The sequence below is a fragment of the Colias croceus genome, chromosome 15 (assembly GCF_905220415.1).
Source record: "Colias croceus chromosome 15, ilColCroc2.1".
Classification (NCBI taxonomy): domain Eukaryota; kingdom Metazoa; phylum Arthropoda; class Insecta; order Lepidoptera; family Pieridae; genus Colias; species Colias croceus.
In genome coordinates this window covers 7,913,666-7,932,043 of record NC_059551.1, presented here as the reverse complement: position 1 = coordinate 7,932,043, position 18,378 = coordinate 7,913,666, and the positions used below count along the sequence as shown (strand labels likewise).

The 18,378-nt window shown below is 35.0% G+C and overlaps 1 protein-coding gene across 2 annotated transcripts; it reads right to left on the bottom strand.

Moving 5' to 3' along the window:
• Window positions 1–1,241: 1,241 nt before the first annotated feature.
• LOC123697936 (DNA-directed RNA polymerase, mitochondrial) lies at window positions 1,242–17,785 on the bottom strand. Of its 2 annotated transcripts, XM_045644514.1 has the most exons (25): window positions 17,537–17,785; window positions 17,302–17,412; window positions 16,682–17,219; window positions 16,311–16,439; window positions 15,818–15,992; window positions 14,724–14,834; window positions 14,017–14,178; window positions 13,442–13,771; window positions 12,776–12,916; window positions 12,480–12,598; window positions 12,101–12,275; window positions 11,842–11,960; window positions 11,139–11,357; window positions 10,443–10,592; window positions 9,944–10,129; window positions 8,656–8,865; window positions 7,920–8,074; window positions 6,422–6,573; window positions 5,494–5,653; window positions 5,030–5,159; window positions 4,121–4,240; window positions 3,357–3,439; window positions 3,115–3,203; window positions 2,188–2,279; window positions 1,242–1,958 (listed from the first exon to the last, which is right to left on the bottom strand). In XM_045644514.1, the coding sequence occupies exons 1-25, from the start codon at window positions 17,682–17,684 to the stop codon at window positions 1,832–1,834; spliced, it is 4,131 nt and encodes a 1,376-aa protein (XP_045500470.1). In that variant the 5' UTR covers window positions 17,685–17,785; the 3' UTR covers window positions 1,242–1,831. The 2 variants fall into 2 exon arrangements, with proteins under 2 accessions (XP_045500470.1, XP_045500469.1); XM_045644513.1 differs by lacking the exon at window positions 3,115–3,203 and having other exon boundaries at window positions 3,268–3,439.
• Window positions 17,786–18,378: the final 593 nt, after the last annotated feature.

Genomic DNA, 18,378 nt, shown 5'->3' with positions numbered 1-18,378 from the left:
CATTAATCATTAGTAATTTGATTTTTGAAAAAAAAATGCCGATATTAGTCAAAATTTATATTTTTCTAACAAGATCCTTATCATCCAAATTTCCACCTTGGTGAGAAAAATCGACATTTCATTGACAAATGAACAAAAAATTAAATGATTTTATTAAATACTGTAAAATCCATACTAATATTATAAATGCGAAAGTAACTCTGTCTGTCTGTCTGTCTGTTACTCAATCACGCCTTAACTACTGAACCAATTGGCATGAAATTTGGTATAGAGATATTTTGATACCCGAGAAAGGACATAGGATAGGTTTTATCCCGGAAATCCTACGGGAACGGGTTTTTCTTTGAAAATGCGGGCGAAGCCGCGGGCGGAAAGCTAGTAGTATATAATTCTTCCATTTACTGTATCACAAAATTCTTCATAGATTTTTAGATATTCGTACTACACCAATTACATCACCCTGTATTTATAAACAATTGCAAAATATGACACATACATAGGCCGGGAGATACTGACACAAAATTTCGGGTCATTTGTAACAGAATGACGGTTCTACAGAGGTCTTATTACGCAATGACAAAAAGAAAAATGATGGTCAGAACGCTGGTACCGGCGGACTAGTCGCGTGGGCGTAAGTCACACTCGTCGGATAAGTAAGACCCCTCTAGACCGCCATCCTGTTACAAATGACCCGAAATTTTGTGTCAGTATCTCCCGGCCTAACATGTGCAATGTGTAAATGTGTTGACGTTCCAGCTCTTCTTAATATACTTATAGGTACGTGGTAGGTACCTAGTAGAAATCAGAATCTATTGGATTTTATGGCCTATCTGTGCCGCGCAGTTTCTGCGAGCGAACCAGCGTATACAATCAAGTATTTATAATATGTTATTCTGTTGTCTACAAAAACTAATAAAAAAATTAATAAAACTAAAAACTAATTAAACTAATTAACTATTAATTAATTAAACTAATTCCTTGTTCTTTAAACTAATCAGGGTAGAGTAATGGCATGGATCAATTTTTTTTTATTTTTTTTTTATTGACGATAGGAAAGAGCTTGACCACAATCTCGCCTGATGTTAAGCTGAGATGTGGTCTAAGATGGTACGCGCTTCCCTAGAAGGTACCTGTTCACTCTACGCTTGAAGACCCCCATATTGTACTCGTCGGGGAACACAGATTCAGGAAGATTATAATAGATTATAATAGAGTATAGGATATTGAAATAAAACACAATATAAATTGCCTTAGTTTATTGTTATACTAACCAATCACAGATTATTAACTATTTGCACTACGTTAATACTACGGCGTTGCTTGAGGTACAAACACATTATTTGACATTTTAACATTTTTTTCCTGTGAAATACAAGTATGCTTGGTTAATCGACTTAATCCATTAATATTTAAGAATAAGATCTGGACTCATCCAGTAAGCAAAATGGTCACAGTAATCGATTATTTTGTGATTTGTGACTAATTTGTATATACTTTGTTAAAAACTATGTACATCAGTCTATTCGAATAAGATTGTGTGTCTTATTTTTATATGAAGATGATATTTGCTTATTCACTGCATAGATGCAAGTCTGATAGGGTGATTTAACAAAGAAAGATCATATTGTAATAACATTTTAATAAAATCCTAGTAGAAAAAAAGACAACAAAACAGTATTATTATTTTGAACTCTCATTTTTTATATTTAAATCTATTAACTGCAAATAACAAAACACAAATAATGAAATACAAATGAAAAGTAATTAATCTATTGCCTTAAAACACACAATCTTCAATCTTATTTCGACAAAGCCTAAGCGACAGCAGCAACTAACTGAAGAAATAAACAGACTTCAGTACACTTCTAATGTCGAAATCTCCCTTTTCTGGAACCTTCCTTAGCAGTGAATTCACACGTTTCTTATTCGAAGCACCAACAGAGCCATCCTCTAATTCCCTGTAAATAATATTGATATTAATATCGTAATTATTTCTTCTAATTATTACCACATCCCAGATAAATCAAAGATTAATTTATTTATAAAAATTAAAATTAACAAAATCATATCAATTTAAGTTATAAATTTGAGTTTTGAGCAAAATAATGAGTTTTAAAATTAATTTTCACTTGGAGCTATAAAAATCACTTGTTATTTATACTTAAATAAGAAATGAAGTAAACTTACTCCTCTGCGTAACTATAAGTCTTCACCATATAATCTGATAGATTTTCCAATATCGGTTGCGAATGTAGAGCCACAAATTGTTCACGGCATATCTGTAAATAATAAATAAATAAATATTATAGGACATTATTACACAAATCGACCTAGTCCCACAGTAAGCTCAATTAAGGCTTGTGTTGTGGGTACTAGGCGACGATAAATATAATATTTAATAAATACATATATAGATAATAACACCCAGATCCAAGAACAAATAATTGAGTTCATCACACAAATATTTGCCCTGACCGGGGATCGAACCCGGGACCGTCGGCTCAGTAGGCAGTTACTTTACCACTGCGCCAACCGCATCGTCAAATCTATCTATATATCTGTAAATAATTTTTAAGTAAGTTTTATTATTTAAAAAAATTGTATATTATGCATGGGATGTAGTGTTTGTCCCGCTATTATTAAAAGAAAAAAATCATAATGCAAAACAAACTTTTCTTGGTGTTTTGCAACATATTAGATGAAGTCCTCCGCTGCGTCTATCTTAGCTATTAATTTAAAAACAACGACATTGATTTACATTGTTTTTGAAAGATATCATAATAAGTTTTTTTTCCAAGCATTTGAATTATTACTTCGATTACATATAAGGAAATTTATTTAAAAGTTCTATCTAGGGCAAACATGTTCTAACGAGAAATGGAACTTATGAACATACAGCATGAGCATCATTGTTGTAAGTGACATTTTTATCCGCACTAACAACAGACACTTGTCACTTACCTCATTCATTTTGTCCACGGTGTCGGGGTGTGTCCAGAAGCAGTCGTGCACAGACACAAAGGTGATCCCTTCGGCTTCACAGTGCAGGCCTGTTAGCACCATTGTTGTAAGTGACATTTTTATCCGCACTAACAACAAACACTTGTCACTTACCTCATTCATCTTGTCCACCGTGTCGGGGTGTGTCCAGAAGCAGTCGTGTACCGACACGAAGGTGATCCCTTCGGCCTCACAGTGCAGGCCTGTTAGCACCATTGTTGTAAGTGACATTTTTATCCGCACTAACAACAAACACTTGTCACTTACCTCATTCATCTTGTCCACCGTGTCGGGGTGTGTCCAGAAGCAGTCGTGTACCGACACGAAGGTGATCCCTTCGGCCTCACAGTGCAGGCCTGTTAGCATCATGTGCGAGGAGTCCAGCGAGTGGATGAAGTTGGGCGGGAACGCGTTGCGCTGTTTCATTGTGCACGGTCGTCTGGGGGATGGGTTTTATTTTTACATTTATATAGTGTCGCACATGTAGTGTACTGTGCTCAATGGATGTTACAGTTTTGTATATTAATATTACGTGTAACAACAATCCTTTTGTTGTTGTTGTTGTAAATAACTTTATTAATTTTTTTTCATAAACTCTGTTTGCATCCCTAGATTAATCGTATAATATACCGCTCCGCTTATGTGGGCATTGTGTATATAAAAACTTCGTCTTAAACATAAACAAAATAATAAACGGATACAAAGTTAAAAAAAATTAGATATATTTAACTCACTTTTACCATATATTTCAATCCACTTTAAAAGAAAAGAATTAATTGAAACTCTGTAAAAATATTGACGACGCGGTTGGCGCAGTGGTAAAGTAACTGCCTACTGAGCCGACGGTCCCGGGTTCGATCCCCGGTCAGGGCAAATATTTGTGTGATGAACTCAATTATTTGTTCTTGGGTCTGGGTCTTATTATCTATATATGTATTTATTAAATATTATATTTATCGTCGCCTAGTATCCACAACACAAGCCTTAATTGAGCTTACTGTGGGACTAGGTCGATTTGTGTAATAATGTCCTATAATATAATATTTCATTAAAAAAGTGTATTTTTATAAAATATATTTATTACTATTATTGCTAAAATATCATTTATGAATGTACTCACTGCATCAGATCAAGCGGCGCCGCGTGTGAAGGTGCTGCGCGACGGAAGTACGGCTGCAGTACTGGCAGCCCCAGCGGCGTCACCCACTGCACGCTCTCACCGCACACGCCTGATATTAGCCTGCGTGTGCGCAAGTTTAAACATATCTTAATATACACAAGTGATAACTGCGTTAAAAACAACCGACTTCAAACTTGCACTTGCAACATTTACAAATACAGACAAAAATGCTCATAAAATAAAAAATACCGGGCCTATCCGAATAAAATTTTTATGGGACCAATTCGACACCATCCCGCATCGAACAAAAAAAGAATCACGTAAATCGGTTCAGAAACCTCGGAGTAATCGATGTACATACATAAATAAAAAATAAAAAAAAACCATACCGGCCGAATTGATAACTTCCTCCTTTTTTTAAGTCGGTTAATAAATCTCGTGTCACAATGTTTGTCCTCAATGGACTCCTAAACCACTTAACCGATTATAATAAAATTCGCACACCACATGCAGTTCGATCCAACTTGAGAGATATGATAGTTTAAATCTCAAATCGTTTTAGAGAAAGCGGGCGAAGCCGCGGGCGGTAAGCTAATTTAAATTATAAAATAAGATATATTAGAATTTAGAGCGTTAAAAACTTGATTACAAATAGATAGAAGAATCGAATTCGGATTGCAACTGCTTCATAATGTGATTTAAAAATGTACGACCAATAATTTTGAAATTGAAATTGGTAGCGAAAAAACAATGATGGGATAATAAATATCAATCTTCACCACGACATTTTCAAAACACAACCACAACCATATTAAAAATATAATTTATCTAGTTTTAGAAGTGCAAGTTTACCGTGGAAATATTACTAAAATAACACCACATAAATATAAATGAAAATCTATAACTCACTTGGCACAGTCCGTGAACCAATCCTGTATGAGTTTAGTCGATGTGAACATTTCCCGCAAGCTGTCAAACGTTTTCGTCGTGAGGTACTGCGAGCACGTCCACACGTGCTCTTTGGGGAAATCTTCTATGTCTGTAGGATATAAAAGGTTATCAATTATTGTTACTTTTGACCAGACTTTTTCGTTCGTCCGAATCCGATAGAAATTTGGAAAAAAGTAATAGAAAGATTGGCGATTGCCTTTACTCGTACACGGAAATCGTACTTATGTATGAAAGTTTATACGAATGTATATGGCCGAGAGGTTTGAATATATTTATAGCCCTTTGATAGCCACTCATGAAAAAATATATAAATAACAACTAAATTATGATCCGAAAGAAAAAATTTCCTACTTTTTTTATCTGAACAACATACAATCAAAACCAATGAAGCTTATTTATTTCATAATGGTATTATATCTCACCTTTCAATTGCTTAGCGATCTGTAACCTCGCACCAAACTTGGTGACGCCGTACACCGTCGTCATAACCGTTTGCTTGATGACCTTCCTTCGCACAAAGTTCTCCAGGATAATGGCTTGTTTTACTCCTGCCTCCGCGTCTCTTACACGCATTGTTTCAACCTGTTGGAATAAGAGCACGTTCTAGAATATTCGATTGGTTTCCAAACAAAAGTCCTTACGAGGACCTTTTTCTGTACCGCGATATACAATAAGTACTTCGATTTTATTTAATAAATTTTGCTTCAAATATCAAATATGATGGAATATTAGAATTATTCAGTCAGAAGTAATATCAGCTTGCTTTTAAAAGACCTAACGATACATCACAAATAGAGATAGACTTGGAATATCGTTTATACTTATTTAGGAATATCCTTACAGCTAGGACCAAAGGCGATGCAAACTTGCACTGTGTATGCGGTGAGATACGTATCGTCGGGATGATAGCTAAAATAAAAGGCGGCAACCTCGCCATATACCACACTCAAAATTGCGTCAACCTCGCTACATTGGATATACGTCACTCACCAGTGCGGCAACGTCGCTATACACCTCATATATTATGCATCCCTCACGGCAACCTCGCTACATTTAATATACGTCACTCACCAGCGCGGCAACCTCGCCATATACCACAATTAAAAGTGCGGCAACCTCGCCATATACCACAATTAAAAGTGCGGCAACCTCGCTCCATCATATACGTCACTCACCAGCGCGGCAACCTCGCCATATACCACAATTAAAAGTGCGGCAACCTCGCCATATACCACAATTAAAAGTGCGGCAACCTCGCTCCATCATATACATCACTCACCAGCGCGGCAACCTCGCCATATACCACAATTAAAAATGCGGCAACCTCGCTCCATCATATACGTCACTCACCAGTGCGGCAACCTCGCTGTAAACATCCTGCGGCCTCGGCAACGGCGCCAAGTTCACAGCAGCGGCACCGACCGCGTCACCACCCAGTGCTGCGTAATGTTGGAGACCGTTGCACGAGCCGTCCTGGTGTACCGGGAAACCGCACTCGTACTCTGCAAGAGGAACAAACACAAAGCAAATCATATTTAAGTACACGGTAATAATAATGTCAAAGGAAAATTAAATAGGTACAAGAAAAAAATCACAAAATTACGACATTTTGTATTGATTTCGAATTCATCCGATATCATTCTGAAGCCAAAATTAGCAAACCAATTTTCGCAAATAAAGCGTTCCCAAGATATTTACATAAGTATTTTTCTATGAACGAAAATTAGTTACAGTTATCACAAATTTATTGTTATTTTTAATCAAATAAGGGCCGATTTTTCAATGCCCAGATAAACAGCTAGATAGACTTTATTCTTCAGTTAACAAAATATTCAATTTTTCAATAGACGAATAGGACTTATCTATCGAATAACTACGTTATTTGAGGAATAAATCTATCTGCTGCTCCAACGGCCAGATAGCGTGCTATTCGACGATTAGACGTTTGAGTTGACAACTGACGCGTCAAATTTGGGATATTTTCGTATGTAATAACATAGAGCGTAGAATTTTTACAATAAAGCCTCTTTCTATAAAATAATTATCAATTAAAATCATATTGAAATTGATGTTTTTGATAGTACCTACTGATGATCATGCCATTGAAAATTTGCCGGACGCTGCCTTTATGTCGTTTCCATCGTAAAATATATAAATTTTAACACAAATTTAATCCAAACTCTTTACTCGAATCAAAACAATAATCAACAATCATAGAACACAAGATAAACTTAAAATGCACTCCTGACGTGAGTCATAATGACGGTTGTTGACATATTGCAAGTTGACTCTATCCCGCTCTAACCTGACTAATTTAATATGTTTGTTTCGCCACTCCAAGAGCAGAGCTGCCAATATGGAAATATTTGGTCAGATAGTTATTCATCAAATAAATCACGATTGAAATATAGGCGAGCCGTTATGAGTTAGATAAGCAATTGAATAAATCTATTCGAGGGGTAGTTATTAGACTGTTTATCTGGGCATTGAAAAATCGGCCCTAAATGTCATAAAGTATATAATAATATTGTTAGACGTAACTTTTAATAGTTTTGTGGATGAATAGTTGTCACTATTTCCTGTTTAAACATGTTTAGCTGTCGAATACTATGAAATGCCGCTTTCCTTTGACTCGTGGCACATTCGTACGAACAGTGCCTAGGGGCTCAGACGTTGTTTAAACAACGTTTTACCCAACTACCCGCACTTTATTAATAGTCGTTGACTAGCTATGATTTGTTATCAACATCAATAAAATTAGGCAGTTGTGTAGAATCGTAGTACATTCTTATTAGTTATTACATTCAAACTAATATTTAACCCTTATTTCTAATAATATATTAATTACCTTCATGGTTAGGAGATCGTACCGCGTTTGCAATTTCTATACAACAGGCGAGAGTTTGCCACGGCTCCTCGGATTCCTTCCACCAGCCCATTCCATCGAGTGGTCGATCTGCTGAGTCTAGAATTTTGTCCATTATGCTGTCTGCATACTCTAACCTGAGGTGATGGAAGAATTGATTTTTTAAATAATATATCTATCTTTTATTTTATGAAATTTAAGAATATTAAAATTATAGTGTTCGAAAAAATACTATTAGGGATATCGTTAAACGCTGAACAGTCACGATGCATCATTTCCAATTGCAATCGATCGAAAAATTGGAAGCGATTGAAATCATTTCCAATTTTTATCAAAATCGGATTGCTAGCCAGGAATATAACTCGTTGAGTTTTAAAAAACAAATATATTATTATACCAATCGACAATGTCTAATAAGAATTATGTTCCTGGAAAGAAATTCCTGTGTGGGAAAAAGTTGCCTCGAAGAACTAACAATACTAACGTGCACATACCTATCTTCTACAGTGCTGCGCTTTTTCGTGCCGGTCAAATTAACAGCGTGCAGTTTGAGCTACTACAAAGCGATCAAGTGGCCTCGAAGGACCACTAGCTACATTTACATACCTCTCTTCCACAGTGCTGCATTTCTTCGTCCCAGTCAAGTTAATAGCTTGCAGTTTGAGCTACTACAAAGCGATCAAGTGGCCTCGAAGGACCACTAGCTACATTTACATACCTCTCTTCCACAGTGTTGCGTTTCTTCGTGCCAGTCAAGTTAATAGCGTGCAGCTTCAACCACATCAGTCCCTTGGGCCCCAACGGCCGTGTGCGCGCTAACCGCAACAACGCACGCGCTGCGTCAGCGCCGAGCGCAGACACGTGCGGTCCCACTGCGTACACGCGCCCACGGAAGTCCATGTTGTGGGGCAGCCAGAACATACGCTCCCTGGTTAGGTAACAATGGTCAGTGAATTCGTTTTTATTAACCGACTTCAAAAAAAGGAGGAGGTTATCAATTCGGCCGGTATGTTTTTTTTATGTATGTACACCGATTACTCCGAGGTTTCTGAACCGATTTACGTGATTATTTTTTTGTTCGATGCGGGATGGTGTCGAATTGGTCCCATAAAAATTTTATTCGGATAGGCCCAATAGTTTTTATTTTATGAGCATTTTTATCTGTATTAGTAAATGTTGCAAGTGCAAATTTGAAGTCGGTTGTTTTTAACGCAGTTATCACTTGTTTGTTTTATATTAGGCTAAAAGGTTCAAGTTTTTTAAATTTAAAAATAATAATTCCGATGATAATATGATGTATGGATACTAAGCAGAAACGTCTTTGTGAGACGACATATTTTTGTAAACGTTAAAATTAACGCATTTAAACATGATATTATAAAAATGCTTTAGATCGCTACTTTCCAGATAAAAAAGTTAACTTTAAATAAAACTTTACAATGGCAAACCTAGTTGATAATAAATTGTGTAATATACTGCAACAAAACACTCCAAAATTATTGTTAACTTATATTTTTGTTTCACGGCACCCCCATGATATAGTGATCAACAGTTTGATACAATAACCAATGTTTTTTTTCATTAACATTGTTCAAAAGAACTATCAACTCTTTAAATACCAACCCAATTTTTTTTACACTACCCTCACTCATCATCATCAGCCCATATTATACGTTCCCACAGCTGCGACACGGGCCTCCTATGAGGTTACAGGCCATAATCCACCACGCTGGCAAGTGCGTGTTGGCGGATGACACATGTCGTCGAACTTTTTAATTCTTCGACATGTCGGTTTCCTCACGATGTTTTCCTTCACCGTTCGAGCAGTGGTGATGTTACAACATGCGCAGATAAATTGAAAAATCAATTTATTTCCTGCGCGCTCGCCTGGTCTCGAACCCCGGGCTTATCGATTCGAAGTCCGAGGTCTCACCACTGAGCCACCACTGCTCGCGAGGTCTCACCACTGCTCACTACCCTCACTTCCAAAACCAAACTACCCTCACCTATAATGATTAGCCAGCGACAGTTTATACAGCGAGTCACACCACAGCGAGTGCATATCAGCCCGCGCGCGGCTGTACGCGAGCCGACGCTTGTATGCGCTAGAGCCTTCGTTCTCGCCGGGAATGTCGGACAGTTGGAGGGAGGATGCTGGGGGTGGAATGTCCAGCTTTTTGTCGCCACCTGATCTGTAAGAAAAATATAAATACTCAGATATAACATACTTGCTATTTCTCAAAATATATTTTAATTCATATGAAAATAGGTAATGTATAATTGGATACATCAAGTGACTGCCTATCTACCAAAAAATGAAATATCGCAAGTCTTTGGAATAAAAAGAATATCTTAAAAAATGGTAAAAATGTAACTAAACAATACAGATAAAAGAACGGAGTTTTTTATTTCTTAAAGTTTCTCATTTCGAATGGATTATCCCATAACTTTTTAAAAATCACAGATGCATGTAAAATTACTATTTAAAAGCAAGCGAAAACTTACTTAAAGACCTTCAGCTGTAAGTCCAATATTGATTGGTTGATGACCCACGGCACTTCTCCGAGCTGGTTCAAACTGTCGAGCACTGGGTAGAGATCCGCTTGCGGCGCTTCTTCAAGCCTCTTCATTTGACTCATCACGTATACTGGCATCCTGTGAATTTTTTATCGTTTTTTATTTGTATATCATGTAATAGGCAGTGGGTGAAATATAGCGCAATGGGGAATAATCATGTTTTTCTTTTTTGTCTTAAATTAATAGTTTACTATTCTATAACGTAGAAAAAATATTAATGGGCTTCAAAATACTCTAGATATTTTTAAAAATGAAATTTAATACTTTTAAAAAATTTAAGCAGTTCAAACGCCGCCATTTTGCGCGCGCTTTGCGTGACGTCACATGACACGTCCAGTGGGTGTTTACCTTAGTGTTTACTGTGGAGTGATGAATACAATGTCGTGTCAGATGACGTCACATTTTGTTCGACCTATGTTGGCGCGTTTTGGAAGTTTGAATTTCGCTCCCATATTTAGCACTATCTGAATATTATTTTAGGGGTTTAAATAATAACGTAAGTAAATAAAAAAAAATCCTTTTCATTATAATATTACGATTAATATCGTATTCGAGAAAATAATATTTTAGGCCATTTCAAATTTTATGCATATTTCCTATTACTTAGCACACAAAATTGTGTACCTCACGAGAGGCGTGGCGGTAAGCAGGTAGGCAGCGGGCGCGGTGGGGGCGAGCCAGGGCGCGGGCGGCGACACGGTGGGCGCGAGCGCGGCGCGCAGGCGCAGCGCGGGCCGAGCGGCCGCAGCGCACAGCCGGCTCAGCACGGGGTGCGGCTTCAGCTCCAGCCGCACGAGCCGGCCCCACGGACGGTGCACTTTGTATACGGCCGGCAGCTTTTTACTGTAAACAATTTTCATCGTGAATTTATCGAATTGATGACATTATTAAGGTACGGCCTCTTTTCATTTATAACAACTAAAAAAGGTCAATTTACAACTTAGTATGGTAGACGAAATCCTGTCAGCGAATCTATGTGGAACATTGCAAAACTCACGAGTCAGCGAGTCACAGGCTGATGAAAATTAATTGCACTAGTCGATTTTTTAATGAAACCTATTGATTTTGAAAAAATAATACACTTGTTATATTATTACACCATTTAACGGTGTATTCAATAAGGAACAGATCCAAAAAAAAGTAATAACATTATTACCGATTTCACCTATCACAGTCAGTTGAAAAATTCATCCTGTATGTAACACAATCCCATACAAAAACGAAGTTCAAAGTATCACAGTAAACAGATTACAAACAGTATGGAAAAAACGTTTCATATACAATGTTTTCAAATTATTTTAACAAATATTTCTATTAGATCACTTACACTTTGGACTTGGGTTTGAACAAATTGACATCAATCTTGACGTCGTTAATAATTATATTGTACAGGAACTTTCCAATGTTTTGTCGAATCTCCGTAGACCATGGGGTTTCTTCTATATCCTAAAAACAAAGAACACAATATTTTTTAATTCAAATTTCAAGTTGTGGAGCTTTTCGATTGACCATTAAAATTTTATATTAAGTATTTATTTTTGTAGGAAATAATTATTCTAAGAACTAAAGTTCAATAAGATACTTACTAAGCTAGCTCCTTCCCTATTTTGATGTACAAGTAATTGCCATGCTTGTCTGGAATTGTATGGCCTGCCGGTGTCGTCTAAAGGATGTCTCTCCAAGTACCATTTACAATATTTCTCATACACATTCTCAATCTTTTGGAGCACCCCGTTCTTCTTGAATTGCTCTATTTGATACCTGAAGGAATATTTTATAATTTCTTAAAATATAAATGCTAATTTAAAATAAACGTAATTTTGTTGCAAAATTGATAGGATAGAAATTGTATTCTATGAAATTGATAACTTAACGGTTTTATGACATTTCAACCACCAATCAACAACAATAAATTTATTACTTTAAAGCCAATATACAAATTTTTATTAAAATGAAGGTACTCACTTATTATACACCTGTACTCCCAAATCCCTCTGTAGCAACTTGAGTGTAGGACTGTACGTCTCACTTCCGTCAACCAGTTTTGTGATTTCATTCATCACTATTTCCACAAATTCGTCCACCTGTAAACATTGTTTCTTTTCGTTGAAGTACAATAAACAACTTGACTTATATTCACTTTAAAATGTCACTTTAAAACACACTAAAAATTTATAAAATGTCCGATAAACATAAAACGTCCGAAGCAAAACTCTGCCTATACGTGTACCAGGCAGAGTTTATGATTAAATACTGCCCACCTCTAAAACTTTCAAGTACGGATATAATGTGATAGCGGAGTGGGACGCGTTGCTTCTCGACTTGAGCGTGCTGAGGTTCCGAATAAACGCCTCTTTTATCACACCACGCCATTCGTTTTCAGCTTCACTCAGCAATTCACGCTGAAAGTATACATTTTCATTTAAGACATCGTATTTTCTTTTAATTCAGTAATAGATGGAAGCTTTGAATAATAACGCCGTTAGTACACCGACGCATTCGCGAGCGGCAGCGAAACAACGAAAAATCTGTCAGTAGTATGGCAGGTTTTCGCATATGATATGTCTCACTCTAGCACATAGATAGATGAAATAGTTGCGTCCTTGTCAGTATTAATGTTTCGCAAGAAACTGCGAAATGGCCATTACACAGACGCATTGCGAAAAAGTTGCGAAAACATTGCTGTTTACTAACGTTCCGCAGATATTTCGCTACGCAGTAGTTTCGCAGAGATTCGCTGCCGCACGCGAATGCGTCGGTGTACTAACGGCGAGGCGTTAATGTAGGAATTTCATAAATTGTATAAGAATGGTAATTAAAGTAAATTTAAAATGTACAATTTAATGCTGAAACATGTATTAATAAGTAGTGATGATGAAAAAATAATTTGTAGAAGTGGGTCATAGTTGGGGAACTATAATACATACATAAACTCTGACAGTCGTTGGTTCGTCATCTTTAATCGAAATATTCTGGACCTCAATTTCCCCATCCATTTCCATTTTGATTTGTTCCATTCCCTTCGCTTTTAATTGATCAAAAGATAGCAGTCCGTTCACGGGAGAGTTATGTAATCCTTTTCTATTATCCACATTATTTATCTTCAATTTTTCCATTAGAGGACAATTATAGTCTAGTTCTGGAGGAGTATACATTGGTTCGAAATATGGTTCAATTCTACGAATAGCATTTAGCACTGTTTCACGTTGGTCAAATAGGAACTTTGACTTATCTAGTAGATCGTTTAATTGTATACCCTGTGTAAAACATTTAAACAATAAAAAATATTTAGCACGCCTAATGATTGATGATTTTTCCGATATGCAATAGGATTGAGATACAAGTTTTATTAGCGACCAAAAGTTTAATTTACAATGACAGATATTTTCGAAAAATATTATAATGGACTATCTTACAAGAATTTACAAATTTACTTACAATTTTTTTTAATAAAAAAAAATTACATTTACATTAAGACTAGAAATTCCATTAATTCAATTACCTTTTCTTCCATTAATTTCCGATAATAGTTTAATACTGTAATTTTGTCCACCATTTGGCTCCGTTCCACGCACTCGAATATTGCCGCGAATGTTTGCGCATTCACGTTTATGCCGTCACTGAACATGTATGACAATAATTCTTTTGCGTTTTCTAACTGTCCCTGAAAAATAAATTTTTCTTTTGAACCACAATCTTATAAGAAAATAAGAAAGAAAGAAAGAAAAAATGTTTATTTGGCAAAATAGTGAGACACAATACAGTAAAAGCATAAAAAAAAAGAATTACAAAAAAGAAATGAATAAACAATACAAAAACAAAAAATAAAACAATGTTAGATAAAAGTGCCCCCGTATCGCCAAAAAGGATCGAGTTCAGCATGTGCCAGGCATATGCCTGGCGCTGGTTTTCGACAAGATCCCTATGACCCGACTCACGGATGTGAGACGACGCAATGATAGTATATAATAGGTAAAATAGTGTTTATATTATGAAATGCATATGAGTGTGTGAAAATTATTATTAATTATAAAATAATACAATAAAATAGTACATACGTATAATATATATAAGAAAACACAAGAAGTTCTGTATTGACTTAAGATAAGCTATTGCAATTAATGTCACTATTGTTTAAAATAGTTAGTCTAAGTTTTCTTGAAGCATATAATATTTTACTCCTACAATATAAAACAGTTAGGTATTTACCACAGAAGCATATCCATGTAACATTGTGTTGTATATTTTAACATTTTTGACTGATGGATGAGCATTATTCTTCAAATTTCTTTGTCTATAGTATTTCAAGACACGATCTCCCTGAAAAGATTGTTTTGTTATAGTGTGTTACTTAATTATTAACAACTAGCTTCCGCACGCGACTCCGTCCGCGCGGATGTCGGTCTTCGCGTGGATGGTTTATTTCTCCATTTTGAGTAACTCTGACAATAACATCTTATAAATATCTATTATAAAGACCAAATACGGCTCGACCTATAATAATACGCAGCGTGTGTACGCGGTTCTACAGAACAATGTCTATGGATAAAACTGAAAAATTAAGATAATTTTTTTTTCTACGTATTTTTCCAGGATAAAAAGTATCCTATTTTACGCCCAGGATAATAAGGTATAATTATACCAAGTTTCATCCAAATCGAACCGTTAGTTTTCACGTGATGTCTTCACATACAGACAGACAGACAGACAGACAGACAGACAGACAGACAGACAAAAATTTTTTTAAACACATATTTGGGTTTGGTATCGATCCAGTAACACCCCCTGCTATTTATTTTTTCAATATTTTCAATGTACAGAATTGACCCTTCTACAGATTTATTATATGTATATAAAGATGAAATGTAAAAAAAAATCCACTGAAATTCATCTAATTTTTTTTTTATTAAATACATAGTAAAGGTCAAACCATAATGATTATTAACTCTAAAAATGCATTCTACAAATAGGAAGTAAATCTGTAAAAATAGAATTATCAAAATATTATATCCAATGTGTGTCAGTGCTTATCAGTATTAGTTAAGAAACCTACAATGATAAGAGATGAAAATTTAGGACATATTCCGATACTAAAAAAAATCATTTAAAATTTAATATTTTAGTATTTTAAATTTTATATCCACTCTATGCAACTTTATACATACTATGAATGTGAAAGTTACTCAGAATATTTTGTTATTATTTCACATGACATCAGCCACAAGCTGCAACTAGTAATTGTAATATTTCACTGCATGCAACATCAATTTTTATTAATTTAATAAATTTTGACACCAAATTACCTCAGCCACCATATTAAGAGAGCAGAGCAACTGTATGTGTGCAGCTAGAGTCCTCTGCAACGCCTCCTCTTTGCCGCGCCTCTCCATCTCCTGTTTGTCTTCCTTCATGTTCACCTCTTGCGCTGCTCGACGCTTTTCGCGCATTTTCTTCCGTTTGGCTTTGACTGCCTTTTTCCTGTGAAGATTCATGTTGTAAATTATTGGATGGATTTTTTTCTTTTTAGAATTCATTATAGTTTATAGCGTGTATTACAATTTTGTTTCTCTGCATAGCAGGGGAGACAGTGCCGTAGCTGGAATACAGGGCTTGCCCTAGTTAAGCCCCTGGTTGCTAAATCTTTTGTGTGCATGTACAAAAATAAATTGTCTGGCAATCTGTAAATTAGTATAAGTTTTTATAAGAAAATAAATTATTTATTATTTATATTAACTGTAAAAAAATAATAGAATGAAGCAAAAAAATAAATGAATAAATGGAATAATGGTAACTTACGCTTTTTTCAGGTTGTATTTAAGTTTATTATCCAATTCAATATGATCATCTTTGTTTTCATTAATATCACTATTCAAGGAAGGGTCATCACAAATATCTTCAAGGACTGGTTGTGACAATCCTTGAATCCTGTGGAATAATTATAAAAAAAATATATGTATGAATACTTTATTTGAGTGTATTGTAATTATTTATAAAAAAAACCCTGCAATTTTCTAATAAAAACAAGTTTAAACATTCAATTTGAATTTATCAGACTATAAAGTATATACATTGAGCTGTGTTAATCCTAACATTAAGAAAATTGTTTACAGTATATTAAAAACATCATTTAACTGAATTAAAGTTACTTCTTAATAAACTATACTCACTGTAAACTTGATAAATGAGTCATTAATTCCTGGTCATAATCATCCAAATTGCTATTGTCTATGAAAAATTCACGAAATACTGCATGTGGACTCTTTGGCATCGGGTTTTTTTCAGAGGCACTAAACGGCATATCTAAATTAAGCTCTTGAGTTAAACCTTCATTAATAGCATATCTAAGGTCCTTCAATCTTTGATCATATAAAGTGGCCTTCCTAAAATCGTAATAACTCTGTTTCACCATATCTATATATTGTTTAGTTTTAAATCTATTTTCAACAGAAGAAATTTGGTGACTGGTAAATATGAGAGCACATTTGTCGTCTTCCAGTTTTACTTCAGATGAGTTTTTCTTTAAAATCTTCTTTTTAACACTTTCAAGGAGTTCAGGATCTATTTCAATGTTGTTGACCTTTTTTATTGGTTTTGTGAGTTGATGTAGCTGTCCTAGAGATACTGGACTAGATGCTAATTTTGACAGATGGGAGGCATGCAGTTTGCTTATTGACACCTTGGATTCCATCATACTCCCATGGTTTACTGTAATGTAAAATATACCGTTAGCTAGACTGTCGACATGCTAATGTGAAATGTAAACAAATTAAAAATTTGTGTAACTCACCTTCTAGCAGCTCTCCATATTTTTTATAACCTTTATGCTTCACTTTTTTCTTTTGAGACCTTAGAAGACTGGCTGTTTTTGTCGATTGATGCCTCGTAGAAAATAGGTTTTCTAGAAATAAATAAATGTTATGCAACACGTTAATTAGGTTATGTTTATTATAGTAAATAATGGCCACAGAAAATATTTTTTGTATTTTTTAAATATTATACCTCGTTTTAATAAATAAAAATACCTGTTAGATAACTCGTTTGAAGAATTTTTCGACAAAATGAACATTTTACTTCCGTAACTGAAGCGTTTTTCAAAACAACATTTGATTGTGAATTTAAACCGTGAAAATTGCTATGGTATAAATTCCGAGCCGATATTATTCGGTGCATTTTTTATAATTCAACATCACATAGCATATCTAAAAATAAAAACATTTGGTATAGCATGCCGAAATCCGTAAAACACGTGAAAACGAAATCACACAATTAAATGACAGTGACATATTTGACAAAAAACAATAGTCAAAACCAAAAGTCAAAACTGACAAATGCACAGAGCAAAATTTGCTGTTATATGAAATTTCCATAGATGAAATATATTCTTCAAGGTACAAATTAATTAATTTAGCCATTAGAGCGTTTTCACATTGTCCGGTCCGATATCGGATATCGGAAGCCGATAGCCGATATCCGATATCGGACACAATTTGCCCTTTCACATTATCCGATAATATCGTCCCGATATCATGAGTGTTGCCAGAAACTGGAAAAGTAGATATATGGAGAATTAAAAAAAACAGTGGATGCATTTATGTTACAAAAAATAAACTTTATTTTAAATAAAATAAATAGTAATAAATAAACTATGTTTTTCAAACCGGTTTAATCTGCTGACTGCGGAGTTTAGATTTGTACCCTCTGCAGAGTCAGAATCTAGTTTCAATATTCAATTTCATTGTGAGGCTTGTTTTTTTTATATGCTGTTTTTCTTTTTTTAATAATAGAACATGTTGTGTGGTCGTAGTGAATTTTAGAACTTTTTTATATTAAATCATGTACGACTGTTATGTTCTTATACAAATAA